At 44.1% G+C, this 13,706-nt stretch overlaps 1 protein-coding gene across 1 annotated transcript in view; it reads left to right on the top strand.

The window, feature by feature from the left end:
- Positions 1-13,112, top strand: part of N4BP2 (NEDD4 binding protein 2) — a 71,828-nt gene extending 58,716 nt beyond the window's left edge. The window contains 4 exon segments of the mRNA XM_027768590.1: positions 1,369-1,557; positions 2,975-3,143; positions 9,443-9,566; positions 11,165-13,112. Of these exon segments, the coding sequence (XP_027624391.1) occupies positions 1,369-1,557; positions 2,975-3,143; positions 9,443-9,566; positions 11,165-11,210 (528 nt within the window). The 3' untranslated portion in view covers positions 11,211-13,112.
- The last annotated feature ends 594 nt before the right edge of the window (positions 13,113-13,706 follow it).

Here is a 13,706-nt window from a genome sequence, read left to right as displayed (position 1 = left end):
ACCCCCTCTCTTGCCTTTTCTTTCTGTTTCTCCTTCCTCCCCTCTCTCAAAAAAAGATTAAAAAAAAAAGTTTGAGTAGAGTGACCATTAGCTATTTCCCGAAGTTTTCATAAAAATGTTCCAAACTCTTAAAAAATGTTTGTTAAAAAGTTAGTGGCACATTTTCCAAGGGGTAAGCAGCACTCCTCCCTTCCATACTCTACGGCTCTTGGAAAGAGGTTCTGCAGACCTAAAAATTCTGCCATCTATCTATCACCTGTCTGCCTATCTGTCTGTCTATCTGTCTGTCTATCTATCTATCTATCTATCTATCTATCTATCTGATCTGTCTGTCTATCTATCTATCTGATCTATCTGTTGTGATTTTCAAGTTGCTAGCTCCAGGACTCAAACTGTAGTCTGCCATGTGGGAATCCAGAACCTTAACCACCATGCCACCTGCTGGCTCATGACTGAACTTTATGGAAAGTTTCTTTTCTGTCTCTTCCTTCCATCCTTCCCTTCCTGCCTTCTTTTTTGCATGAGAAAGAGAGAGACACCCAGTAGGGTCTTGTCATGCTGCAGTGCCCCCCATCCTGTTTCAGCCAGTCAGGACAAGTGCACCTAGCAGTTCAGCGACCTCGTTCTATTTGGATAATTGTTCAGTATCTCCCGAGATAAAAATGGTTAAAGAGGGGGTGACCTTGGCGGCATGATGCTAAGCGTGTGACTTACAAGGTAGACACCGGCGAGAATCTGGTTTTGGGGAAGATGAAAAATAGGAGAGCCCCATTCTCCTGTGCTTTCTGAAGTTGCATGAGGCATGTTTTCTCATGATTATTTTAAAAATGTGTTTGTTTGCTTGCCTGTTTATTTTTATGTACCAGAGGGCACGTGTGCTAACTAGAGAGAGAGGAAAAGTGAGAAAGCACCCTCCCCTGGAAATGCAATCCCTTTTCCTCCATTTCTCCCTCCTCTTGAGATTTTGGGCAAGCCTGCGCACCTTGCGTGTTTGTCAAGCTGGAACTCAAACCTGGCAGTTGGCCATGGGCGATCAGCCATCCTAACCACCACACTGCGGGCCGGCCCAAAGGTTATTTAGTTTATTCATGATAGAGAAAGCGTGTGTGTATGCATACATGAGAGAGAGAAAGACTCGTGCCCTCAGTAAGGTTTTGTCACACTGTGGTCCTTGTCTCCCTGCCCTCCGGCCCTCCAGGCTCTCGGGCACACGTGCGAAGTGAGCCTGCTGTGTTTCAGGTCCACCCGTCCAGGGGGCCGACCTGCTGCTGTCCGTGTGGCCTCCGGCCTGCAGTTCAGCACATCACTGTCCGCTGCTGAGGCTGGACACGGGCCAGGCGCGTCACTTAACTGTGCAACATCTTGTAGGCGAAGAAATCGAAGGAGACCGAAGACACAACAAGCGAGCCGTTTTTCCAGGATTTCGAGTACCCCGAGTACGATGACTACAGGGCAGAGGCGTTCCTGCACCAGCAGAAGAGGATGGAGTGCTACAGCAAGGCCAAGGAGGCGTACCGCATGGGCAAGAAGAACGTCGCCACCTTCTACGCCCAGCAGGTGAGCGGGCAGCGGGTCTCAATGCTGGTCGTTGTCATTACAGCATTGGGATAGATTCCGGGGACTGTGGAGGCCACGCGAGTGACATAAATTAGATGTGATGTACAAGAAGTCTGTGGTTCTGAGACGTTCACCTCCTCGGAATGGCTCCAGTTCTGGGGTGGCTTTTGCACTTCCAGAGAGCCTGAGTTACTGTTTATTCTGATGGCCAAGTTTTTAGTTTTTCTTTTTTTTTCTTTTCTTTCCTTTTTGGAGAGATTTTCGCTGTGGAGATTTTTGCTTTCTGTGCGCTCGCCAGAAAGACAGAGAGAGACCGAGAGATAGAAAGTGAGAAATCACCCCCCGGGGGGATGGCCACGCCACAATCCCTTCTTCTCCATTCTCCTCTCGGGATCTTGGGTGCGCACGCACATGCGCCTTGTGTGAGTTTAAGCCATCAGGTCCGGGAATCGAACCGTGGGTAACTATATGGGAGTCCAGTGACAAGTTTTCTAGAGGGAAGAGAGCAGAAGGTTTCATTTCAAGGCGGGATTACAGGGGTTTTGCGCTTTCTTTCACATTTGAATTTTTGATATATCACTTTTATAGTGAGAAAGAGGAAAACGACATTAATATTTTTTCAGGGAAGTAAAATCTTGCCTAGGCTCATTTGGTTTGGTATCATAAGAAACCCACTTGATTTACTTTGACAATTTCTGTGGTTCCATTTGGCTTATCTTTTCATGAGCAGAGAGAGGTATCGAACTGGTATAGTCTTGTTAGACCTAAGAGCAGACGTTTGGGGATAATTTCCGAGGGATCTACAAGATGTTGAAAGGGAATGCCAAGATGAGACCAGGATTACCAAAGGATGCACAAGTAATAAACCAGCAGCTTCCTTCTGGAGACGGATACTGTGTAGTTAAGTTTAACCCCCGATGAGATTTTTTGGTTTAGACACAATAATTAGTTGGATAACTACGTTGTTTTTTTTTTTTTTTTGAAGAGGTTTTTGCCTTAGTGCACGTGCGCTCACCAGAGAGAGAGAAAGAGACAGTGAAAGAGACAGTGAGAGGGAAAGTGAGAGATCACTCCCCAGGAGAATGGCCACGCCACACTCCCTTTCTCTCCACCCTTTCAGGACCTTGGGCGCACACGCACCCAGCGTGATTTTCAAGCCACTGGGTCTAAGACTTGAACAGGCGTTGGCCACGCGCGAGTCCGTCCACGTAACTGCTTTGCCATCTGCTGGTCCTGACGAGCTACATTATTAAGTCACTGAAATGGACTTACCTTTTGGTGCTTTCTTGGATGTTCGCCCCGTTGCACTATTTAATATTTTAGGTTTAACGTTCTTTTCCTGATCTGCGGTGCTCTTGCTTTCCTCATCAGCTCAGTAAATGTCAAAGTGCCGCGCGCGATGTGTTTGTAATTAAAGGGTAGCCTTCACGAGCAGAAGATGAAAGAAGCCAACCACCTCGCTGCCGTGGAGATCTTTGAGAAGGTCAACGCCTCCCTCCTGCCGCAGAGCGTTTTGGACCTCCACGGGCTGCACGTGGACGAAGCTATCGAGCATTTGATAACAGTTTTACAGCAGAAAACGGAAGGTAGGGCTGTCGTAGCTCCCGATGCTCAGTAGGATCGGTGTCTTTGTGCGTATTGACATAACTGGCAAATTCAGCTGAGAATATCTGCGTCACATTTGTAGGTGTTTATATTAGTCATTCTCTAAGAAAACCTGCCTGGGGAGGGTCAGTGGATCATAGTGGTTAAGACACTGGACTCCCATATGGCTGACCATGGTTCAAGTCTTGGACCCCGCGGCTTGAAACTCATGCCAGACACGGTGCATGCATGCCCAAAATTCTGAGAGAAGAAGGAACCGTGGCATGGCCATCTCCCCCGGGGTGACTTCTCACTGTCTCTCCGTCTCTGTCTCTTTGGCGAGCACCTGTATTCTATAGCAAAAATCTCTCTAGATTAAAAACGAAAATCTTCTGGGGAAAGAATCCTTGTTGGCATGACCGTTGGCGTATTTCTTTCCCCTGTTTTGAGTTATCTGTATCCCTTTGTTGAACTAGTAAAGGGAGGGGGCGCGGTGTGATTTCAGAATCCTCCGTGACTTACAAGTGAGACCTGTCAGGAGTCTCACATGTGTTTGTCCCCCAGACATTCATTATGTATTATTTTTGTTTTTTACAATGTTTGTTTACCCCTCACGTGAGAAGAGACAGAAAGGTGGAGCGAGAAGGAGAGAGAGAGACAGGTGCCCCTTCCAGGGTCCTTAGCCACGCTCAGGCCCTGTCTCAGCCATCGAGTATCAATTGGAAGTGATGGGTGATGGTAAGATGTGCGGTTGGAAGCCCCGTATATGGCTGGTGGGAACGGTAAATGATACACCGTGGAGAAGTCTGACGGTTCCGTGAAAGAGCGAGCGCAGAGTTAGCGTGTAAGCTGGCAGGGTCACTCCTCCATGTGTACCCAAGAGAAATGAACATAAAGTGTCTTCACGAAACTCGTACGTGGACGTTCGTAACTGCCCAAAGAAGAAATAACCCACATGGCCACCAGATGGCACACAGGTGAACAAAATGTTGTCGAATCAGACACGAAATGTGACCCAGCCATAAAGAGGGGTGAAGTACAGGTCGAACGCTCCTAATCTGAAAATCCCAAAGCCTCCGTGCTCCAGAGACGGAGGCCAGTCCCATAGCTGACCTCTTACTGATGGGGCGTGCTCAGGAAACCACCCTCAGGCCACATGGGAAGGCGTATGTGGGACGTAAGTGAACGTCACGCTTCGATTTGGGCCCCATGGCCCCACATTATCATTACGTATTTAATATATGCAAACATTCCAGAATCCGAAAAATTTCAAGATCCTAATACTCCTGGCCCCCAATGTCTCAGATAAAGGGACCCTTGGCCAGTGCTGCTTGGTGCGTGCTGTAAGGTGGATGAGCTTGGCCAACGCCGTGCGTGTGAAAGACACAAGAAAAATAACCCCAAATTTGGCTGCACTTTTTTTTTTTTTGGAGAGATTTTCAATGTAGGGCGCGTGCGCTCACCAGACAGACAGAGAGAGACATAGAGACAGAAAGCGAGAAATCACCCCCCAGGGGGGATGGCCACGCCGCAATCCCTTCTCCTCCATTCTCCTCTCGGGATCTTGGGCACGCACGCACACGCGCCCGGCGTGAGTTTTAAGCCACTGGGTCCGGGACACGAACCGCGGTCGACTACGTGGGAGTCCAGCGACATAGCCATTACGCTAACTGCTGGTTCCCTTGGCTGCACTTTTGTCAAATATCCTGAAGAGCTGAGTCCATAGAGAGAGAAAACAGACAAGAGGTTGCCGGGGCAGGAAAAGGGTTTAGATGGGATAACGGCGAACAGGCCCGGGATTTCTGTGGGAGGCATTGGGATGTTCTGGAATGAATGGTGTTGATTCTCAGTGTTATGAATACACTAACAACAACTGAAGTGTACATTTTTTTTCTCATTGCCAGAGGGCACTTGAGCTTATTAGAGAGAGACAGAGAGAGAGAGAGGGAGAAAACATTCTCTAATGGGACGTGGTCATGCCACAATCCCTTCTCCTTCATTTCTGGATCCTGACAGGATTTTTGGAGCATTCACACACACATTCAGTGTGGCCCTCAAGCCACTGGGGCCAAGACTTGAACTGTGGTTGACGATGTGGGATCTGGCTCCTTTAATTACTAGACTAGGGGTTGACTCAGACTGTGCATTTGAAGAAAACAAGTTTTGTCAGAGAGCACATGTGCTCACTGAAGAGAGAAAGAAAGTGAAAAATAAAATCCTCCCATGGGGGATGGTCACATTGCAATCCCTTTTCCTCCATTCCTCCTCATTTTTTTGGATTTTGGCCATGCATACACACACATCTAGGGTGCTTTTTAAATGGCCGGGTCTGGGACTCATCTCAGTTGGCTGTGTGGGATTCAGCTGTCTTAACCACCATGTCACTGGCTGGCCTACAAACTACATTTTTTTAATGATGAGTTTTATGTTATGTGAATTTTATGTCAATTAAAACATTACAAAGCGTTCGAGCTTGCCCTATAGCTCAGGTGTTAAGGAAGCCAGATCCCACAGGGCTGACCATGGCTCAAATCCTCAAATTTCGTACCAGTGGTGTGAAAAACATGGCGGACATGCTCAAACTCCAGGTGGGAGGGAGAAGATAAGGAAAACGGATTGCCACATGACGTTCCACTGTGTATGTGGGGTGCACTCTCTCTCTTTCTCTCTCTCTGGTGAGTCCATGCACCATCTAGCATTAAAAATGGAAAAAAAAATGAAAAGAAACATTAAAGAGCTTGTTCAAGGTGGAAACCCTTTCTAGAAGCCCGACTAGTGCCTGCTGCCACCTGTAGTAGCCTGTGGTTACGCCAGTCACCATCAGGTGGCAGTATTGTTGAACAGAAATGTGTCCAGTGGGAATCCTGCGCATTGCCGTAGCCATGGTAAGATGAAAGGGTTGTCAAAACCCGGCATGAATTATAAAAAACTGATATTTGGACCCATGTTGCTTCTTATTGAAATATACACCACCACCTACAAGTTTTTTTTTTTTCTATAGGTGCGTGCGCTTGCTGGAAAGACAGAGAGACAGAGAGACAGAAAGCGAGAAATCACCTCCCAGGGGGGATGGCCACTCCGCAGTCCCTTCTCCTCCATTCTCCTCTCGGGATCTTGGGCACGCACACACACGTGCCTGGTGTGAGTTTAAGCCACCGGGTCCAGGACTCGAACCGCGGTCGGCTACGTGGGAGTCCAGTGACATAGCCATTACACTAACTGCTGGTCCCACCTACAAGTATTTTTGCCCCTAAAAGAAACCAAAGGCAGATCCAACCTTCAGAACTGATTAGTACTTTATAGAGAACAGAGGAACGTATTAAATGACACCTTGGGGATACACTCAGCAAAATCCAGTGAAAAGCCAGGATAAATGATCCCATTTAAAGTAAAAATTTGCTACATAGTGCCTCTGTACACCAGACAGAGAAAGAGAGAGAGAAAGTAAGAAAGCATCTCCCAAGCGGTGTAAATCATGCCACGGCCCTTTTCAGACTTCACTCCTCACTGAAAATTTTGGACACACACACACATACATCTATCTGGTGTGCTTTTTAAGCCACTGTGCCTGGGACTCTGGTTTGAGTTGGCCATGTAGGATCCAACTCCTTAATAACCACATCACTGGCTGGCCTGATCCAATTTCTTAAAAAAAAAAAAGAATGATTTATTTATTTAATTCTATTCGCTGTTATTATTATTATTATTATTAGTAGTAGTAGTAGTAGTGGTTGTATTTTTAATTTGACCAGAGAGAAACAGAGAGAGAGAGAAAAAGGGAAAGTGAGAAAGCAAGTCGCCAGGTCCGGGACTCGAACCATGGTCAGCCAGTGTGGAAATCCAGTGCTGACCCCCTGATCCAATTTTTAAAAATTAAATTGTAAAGAAAAACACAAGGGGAGGAAAAACCTTCAGATTAAAATTCACCTGTTACGAAATACGTCAGCCTGATGCCGTGTGGACTTGTTTCAACCCTGGTTTAGGTAGATGGCTACTTTTTCGAGGTAATAGGGAGACAGTTTAGAGACGGATGATGTTAAAGAACTGCGCTTAATTTTGTGAGATCTGATGGTGACCTCCTGGTGGTGTCTTTTAAAGGAGTCCTTGTCTTTTTGAGATGCACACTGGAATATTTGCATTTGAAATAATGCTAACTCTAAAGTGTGCTTAAGAGTGAGGGAAGCAGTTCTTTCAAAGGTGAGGAACAGCAAGAATGGCCTGGAATTTGGGAAGCGAAGCCTATGCATTAATTCGTGCAGCAGCACCCTTAGTTTAGGAGGCTTGCGAATCACCTGGAGAACATTCCAGAGCAGCAGGTGAGATACTGAAAGCTGAGATGCTGCCAGTGAGGCCCCTGGTACGGAGCCGGAGTGCAGCCCAGCAGTGAAGGGGTGACGATAGTGAGTTATCGTTGCTTAAGAGACTTCAAGCTGCTTTAAAATGTGTTTTCTTTTTATTATTTATTATTTCCATGAGAGAGAGAGAGAGAGAAGAGAGGAGAGAGATGAGACAGAGATACCCCAGCAGGGTCTGCCCACAGCCTCCTCCAGCCTGACCATGGGCAGTACGCACACGCCTGGAGCATTCCCAGAGCTCCCAGGGCATGACCAGTGGGCCCCATTGTACTCCTGGCCCCTAAATTCTTTTTTTTTTAGTAAGCTTTTATTTGTAACATAGTACACCTCAAGAACAACGTACAATTTGTAAGTGTGTGGTGCGAACTTTTTATAAAGCGATGCTCTCGTGCAGATGGTACCCAGAGAGAGTTGGATTTTGAACCCTGTATTGCTCGGAGTAATAGATCTATAGAGTAGAAAAGAAAATCTAAACCAAGACGAACTAGAAATGCGAGGGCAATGTCTCCTTTGAAAATTCCAGGCTCTGTGTTGCCCTGGAGATACGAGATGTGGAAAACGAGACGTGTTTATGGTTCTGGTGAAATAATAGGGCATCTTGATGGGGAGACTGTGGGATCTTTTTATTATGTGTGTGTACACTTTATGCGAAAGATAAAATTTTGGGCTATTTACAAATGAGAAACAAATATTGAACAAATATGTATTAAATCCATTTATTTAACTCTTATATTTTTAAAAAATGTGCTAAGGGGCATGCTGCCCAGTATTTCTCCTTCCCTTCTGCACCCTGCCAGGGTTTCAGGCTCACGTGCACCTAGGCCCAGCGTCTTTTTCAAATAGCCTTGGCTGGACTTGAACCGTGAGGGTGCCCATGTGGCATCTGGCTCCCCAACCATCGGGCCATGGGGCTGGCCCTCTTAATTTCTTCTGTTTATGTGTGTGTGTGTATAACCAAGCCTTCTTTTTGTTTTTGCTTACAGCCGTGATTAGTTTTTAGGATTTATAAACTTGGTTTCCACAAGGTCATGTCCAAAGCAGAACTGTAATGTTTCAGCAGGTGCATGACCTTTCAGTGTTTTAAGAATTCTCTCTCAGGAAGAGTTTCTGAAGTCCATGGAAGCTTGTCTTTCACAGCGGGACAGCAGTCCGTGCTGTGGTTAGTGGATTTGCTAATAGCTGTCCCTGGGAGACCATGTGTAAAGTAGTTGATGTGATCGCTCCATTTTCCTGACGAGGAAACGGGCACAGCGGCTTGGTCACATCGTCTTTTAATGGCAGAGCTGTGATTCAGGCCCTGGCTGGCTGGCTTTAAAGTATTCCGTTCCTAGGGTGACTGTGAGGGTTCTTAGTTAGAAATACAATAGAAATCATCGGAAGCGGTGCCCGACTTGTCACGTATAGCAATTGCCATCCTCTTTAGCATTCGGTGCCATTATTTTTGAGAAAACGTTTGGTAGCATGTGGAAATCTCCCTTTCCACAGAGGAAGAGATCCTACTTCAGTCTTTAGATGGATAGGTTGCTGTGAGGCTATGTACGTTTTAAAGCATACTTTCTGCGATTATAAATCTCTAAATGCCCATGAAGACGATTTAAAATATGATTTGACTAGTTAAGGTTTTTTTGTTTTGTTTTGTTTTGTTTTGACAACTGCCAGAGGGCTTGCCAGAGAGAGGTAGAGAGAGAGGAGAAAGCACGTCCCATTGGGACACGGTCACGCGGCTGTCCTTGCTCCTCCATCGCTCCGTCCCATCAGGATTTTGGACGTGTACACACAATTGCCTAACGTGTTTTTCAAACTGCCGGAGCCGGGACTTGAACCACTGTTGGGCATAAGGAACTGGACTCCCTCAACCCCTGAACTGTTGGGCCAGCCCAGGGTTTGCTTTCTATCGAGAACATAAAATAAATGGATGCTAACTGTCCTAATTCCTGTTGTAACAGAATTTAAGCAGAACGGCGGGAAGCCCTATCTTTCTGTGATTACGGGGCGAGGAAACCACAGCCAGGGAGGGGTGGCTCGCATCAAGCCGGCTGTCATTAAATACCTCACCAGCCACAGCTTCAGGTCAGTACGCTTTCTGTCACCAGAAGGGCGACCGCGGGGGACACTGGGGTGACACTAATATTACAACATGCTCGGGATCACTGGGTCGTCGCAAAGTTGTGATGTATTGTTCTGTTTTTCTCTGCAAAAGTGCATCCTGATTTTTCTGACAACCCAATCTTTGTGAAAATAATTCCCTGTATGTAATCGTCTGATTTCCGCTGCAAGTTCCTGCTTACATTATGATAGAACTTTCTTTGCTAGATTTAGGTGGTCTGGTAAATCAGAAATAAAGGGAAAGTGTGTGTGTTGTCAATAATCCTCTGATAACACTTCCTATCATACATTTAACATTCTGGATAAAGGTATTTTTGCTTCTTTGATAATATATTACCTAAAATAATTAACATATACTCTAGTTTAAGATTTGCTGCTTAATTATTCTTTTGAAATGAAATATATATATGTGAGTTTTAGATGGAATGTGGAGGTTTCTGCTAAAATACAGTTGTAATTTGGGTTCGTTTAAACTTCGGCAGAAACGTTCCAGTTAATATGAATTTATATCTCTTCACATGTTCAATGCCATTAGCGATCTTTACTGACAAGCATGAAATGTCCTTTTTCATTAAATGATCATTCCTCCATACCAAGAAATGACAAGAAAAGTTCAGTGTTAAAGATTGGTTGATAGATTCCCTGAGGCTGTATTTCATTAAGTCTCCTCCTCCAGTTTCGATCAGTGTAGTTGTACTCGTTTATGCCATGTGTTAAAATATCGTTTGGCTATATTATAGGAAATGGTAATGTTAATTCTGACCATAAAAGCCAGTGACATTTCAGAGTTTTTTTTTTTTTTTTTTAATAAAAGGAGCAGTTAGACAAAGTATCAAAGTATCATGTTGAGATTAAGTATCTATTTTTTTTTCATTCATCAACAATATTTTATTGGGTAAATCTGACCAACTTTCCTCAAAGAACTTACAGTCTTTAAGGAAAAGACATCGGAGGTGTAATTAATCCCACCCCCCCCACCCCTGCACAGAAGTGGGGACGGGGGACACAGATGCACAGAAACTCTATCAGGCCCCCCCTTACTTTTCACAGATGCTCTTGGTGAAGGTCAAGTTCAGGATTGTGAGGTTTTGAAAAATTTAAATTGTATTAACTACTAAATTAGACCTTATCCCTAGCCTTGGGATTGTTGTTTGTTTAGCCAAAACAAATAAGATTTAAAAGGACATGAACATAGATACTGGATAGGCACTTGGAATTGATAAGATACATTTCTGGGACCAGCATTTGGCGTAATGGCTATGTTGCAGGACTCCCATGTAGCCGATCACAGTTCGAGTCCCAGACCTGGTGGCTTAAACTCACACTGGGCACATGTGTGTACGTGCCCAAGATCCCGAGAGGAACATGGAGGAGAAGGGATTGCAGCGTGGCCATCTTCCCTGGGGGGTGATTTCTCGCTTTCTGTCTCTCTGTTTCTCTCTGTCTGTCTGGTGAGTGCACACGCTCTATAGTAAAAACCTCTCCAAAAAAAAAAAAAAGATACATTCCTTAGCCAGTTTGAAAATTTTATCTTTAAAATAACTCTTTTCTCCTTTCCACAGGTTCTCTGAAATTAAGCCAGGTTGCTTGAAAGTCATGTTAAAGTGAAGTAAGCCTCCTTGACGTGGAAGTGCAAAGGTTTGTAGGGTTAAAATGACTGTTTTACTTGCAGTAATTCAGTCAATTCTGTTTGAAACGTGTGTTTTCCTAGAAGTAATTTCTGTTACAAAACAGAAATAGATTGTGATGTTTTTCCCAATTCAAAAGAAGTTTAGTTTTTTACGGAATCAAATGCCGAATGTGTTACCTGTTAAAAATAGGAAAGAGAAATTTTTATCGATGGCAAGATGTCTAAGAAGATTATCAGCTGCAGTTTTGAAGTTTGAAGTGCTCTGATTCTCAGAGAGAAAATGTTACCTTTGTATTAATTGTCGTTTGACATTTTAAAAAGTCTTAAAGGCTTTGCGAAGGGTATTTAAAGTGCTCTGAGACCTGGTTTATGCCCTTCAAAGGCTTGTATTAATCGAAGAAAAAGAAGTTGTCATAGTAAAGAAAGGGAGGTCTAACAAGAATACTTGAACACTTTTTGCTTTGAAAACTAAACCCATAAAGTCATTTTGTTTTGCTGTAGGCAGGGGGACATGCCACTCTCTTCTGCTTTGTATGTGAGGTCGGTCTCTTCTCTTTCTTTTGTATGTGTGCTTTTTCCTGGAAGAAAGTGGGGCCTGAGATGATATTGCAGTTTTACGCCTTTCATAGGCAGACGGGTTTTCAGAGGGGAAAGGTTATACACCTACCAAATATTGCTGCCTTAGAGAACCGCTTCTAGCACTTTCTGCCTCAGCGGTATTGCAGACAGTGCTAAATAGCTCTGTTTTATATTTGAGGCATGTGATTTCTAAAACGCAACGGTCAAATTCTTTTAGCAAATGTAGAAAACACTTTTGATATAATCCTACAAGGAATTCTTACAAATTGAAAAGATTTTTACTTTTATTTTGAAAAACAGTCAACTTTCTGAAAGGAAACTTTCATTGACTTGTTATTTTTTTCTTTTTTAGCTAATAAGCCCTGTTAGTATTAAGTCACAATTTCCTTTACACAGTTTAATATGGTACTTTTCCCAATATTAGACAATAGCGTAAATTAACTTGACTTTGGATATGGAAAATATTTTCAACATATATAATTTTAGCAAATAACTATGTTGCTTTTTATTAAACTTTAAGAAATCCCTTGGATCAGGAAATACAGGATTGCAGAATGCTTTTCCAAAAGAGCAAGTATTTTAATGAAAATAAAACCGAAAAACACGTGTTTTTATTTATCACGATGCATGCTTTTAAGAGAAGAGCCTTATCACTGAATTTTATTCCACAAAACTGAGAATGTGTGTTTGTTATTTAGCACTGGTTAGTGACTGGGACAGAAGTAGTACCTACATTCTTAGATGTGTAATAATTGGTTTTAAACAGTGCCAGCAGTGTCGCCTCCACTCTCTGTAACGAAGAAGAGCTGTATGCATTGAAAATACAGCAGGGTTCTTTCAGCAACTTACGGTGAAACTTTGGTAGTTCATGCCAGAAAACATCTGTATACATTTATATGATTTAAGAGATAGGGAAAAACAGTACAAGAACTTGGAATTATGGGAGTTGTGTGCAGCTGCACACTTACCTTCTGTGGTTTTATGTTTCCTTGACCAGTTTTTAAAAAACAAACTTTTGAGCACTTCAGCTAGACTTATTTCAATATGATCATGACGATTCATGAGGGAACAGCCAAAAGAAACAGAGGCGTGATATGCCAAAACAAAACAAAGAAACTGCTTTATGCTGTATCCGCTTTCATTTTTTTGCCTTATTTTGGCAAATCGAGGGATATTTCTTAATCACTCATAAACAGCCTCCCACCATATGCCTACCTAACATAGTTTAAGCAACACATAAGAAAGGAAAGTTTACAATCTTGTCTTTCTGCCTATGTCCGAATCCTTACGGCAGAGAGAAAGAGAGTTTGGAGGTTATCGGAATTTTCTCTTTTGCCCATTTCTAAGTGGCACAAGGATAAAGGTACTTTGGAGATTACCTGAGTTTTCACCTTGCTCTCTTGATGCCAGTTCGTGACTCATTACCGGCTCTTTTTTTTTTGAGAGGTTTTTGCTATAGGGCGCGTGTGCTCGCCAGACAGACAGAGAAACAGAGAGACAGAAAGCGAGAAATCACCCCCCCCCGGGGGGATGGCCATGCCGCAATCCATTCTCCTCTCGGGATCTTGGGCACGCATGCACATGTGCCCGGCGTGAGTTTAAGCCACCGGGTCCGGGACTCGAACTATGGTCGACTACGTGGGAGTCCAGCGACGTAGCCATTACGCTAACTGCTGGTCCCATTTACCGGCTCTTTGTAAGCTTAAGACTTTAAAATATGTTCAGAATACAGCACTTCCATAGAGGAGGATGTTTCAGTAATAATTCTGTCCATTTCGTAGTCTCCAGAGGAGCGAGCGCTAATGTGGGAACCGTGAGGGGCGTGTGGTTGGACCCGGAGGGCTCTGGCAGTGTTCTCAGTCTGCCCGTCTTTTTATCCCAGCGTGAGAAGTGGA

The sequence above is a fragment of the Tupaia chinensis genome, unplaced genomic scaffold (genome assembly GCF_000334495.1).
Source record: "Tupaia chinensis unplaced genomic scaffold, TupChi_1.0 Scaffold146907_1, whole genome shotgun sequence".
NCBI classification, from domain to species: domain Eukaryota; kingdom Metazoa; phylum Chordata; class Mammalia; order Scandentia; family Tupaiidae; genus Tupaia; species Tupaia belangeri.
This window is presented reverse-complemented; position numbering and strand designations above follow the sequence as displayed.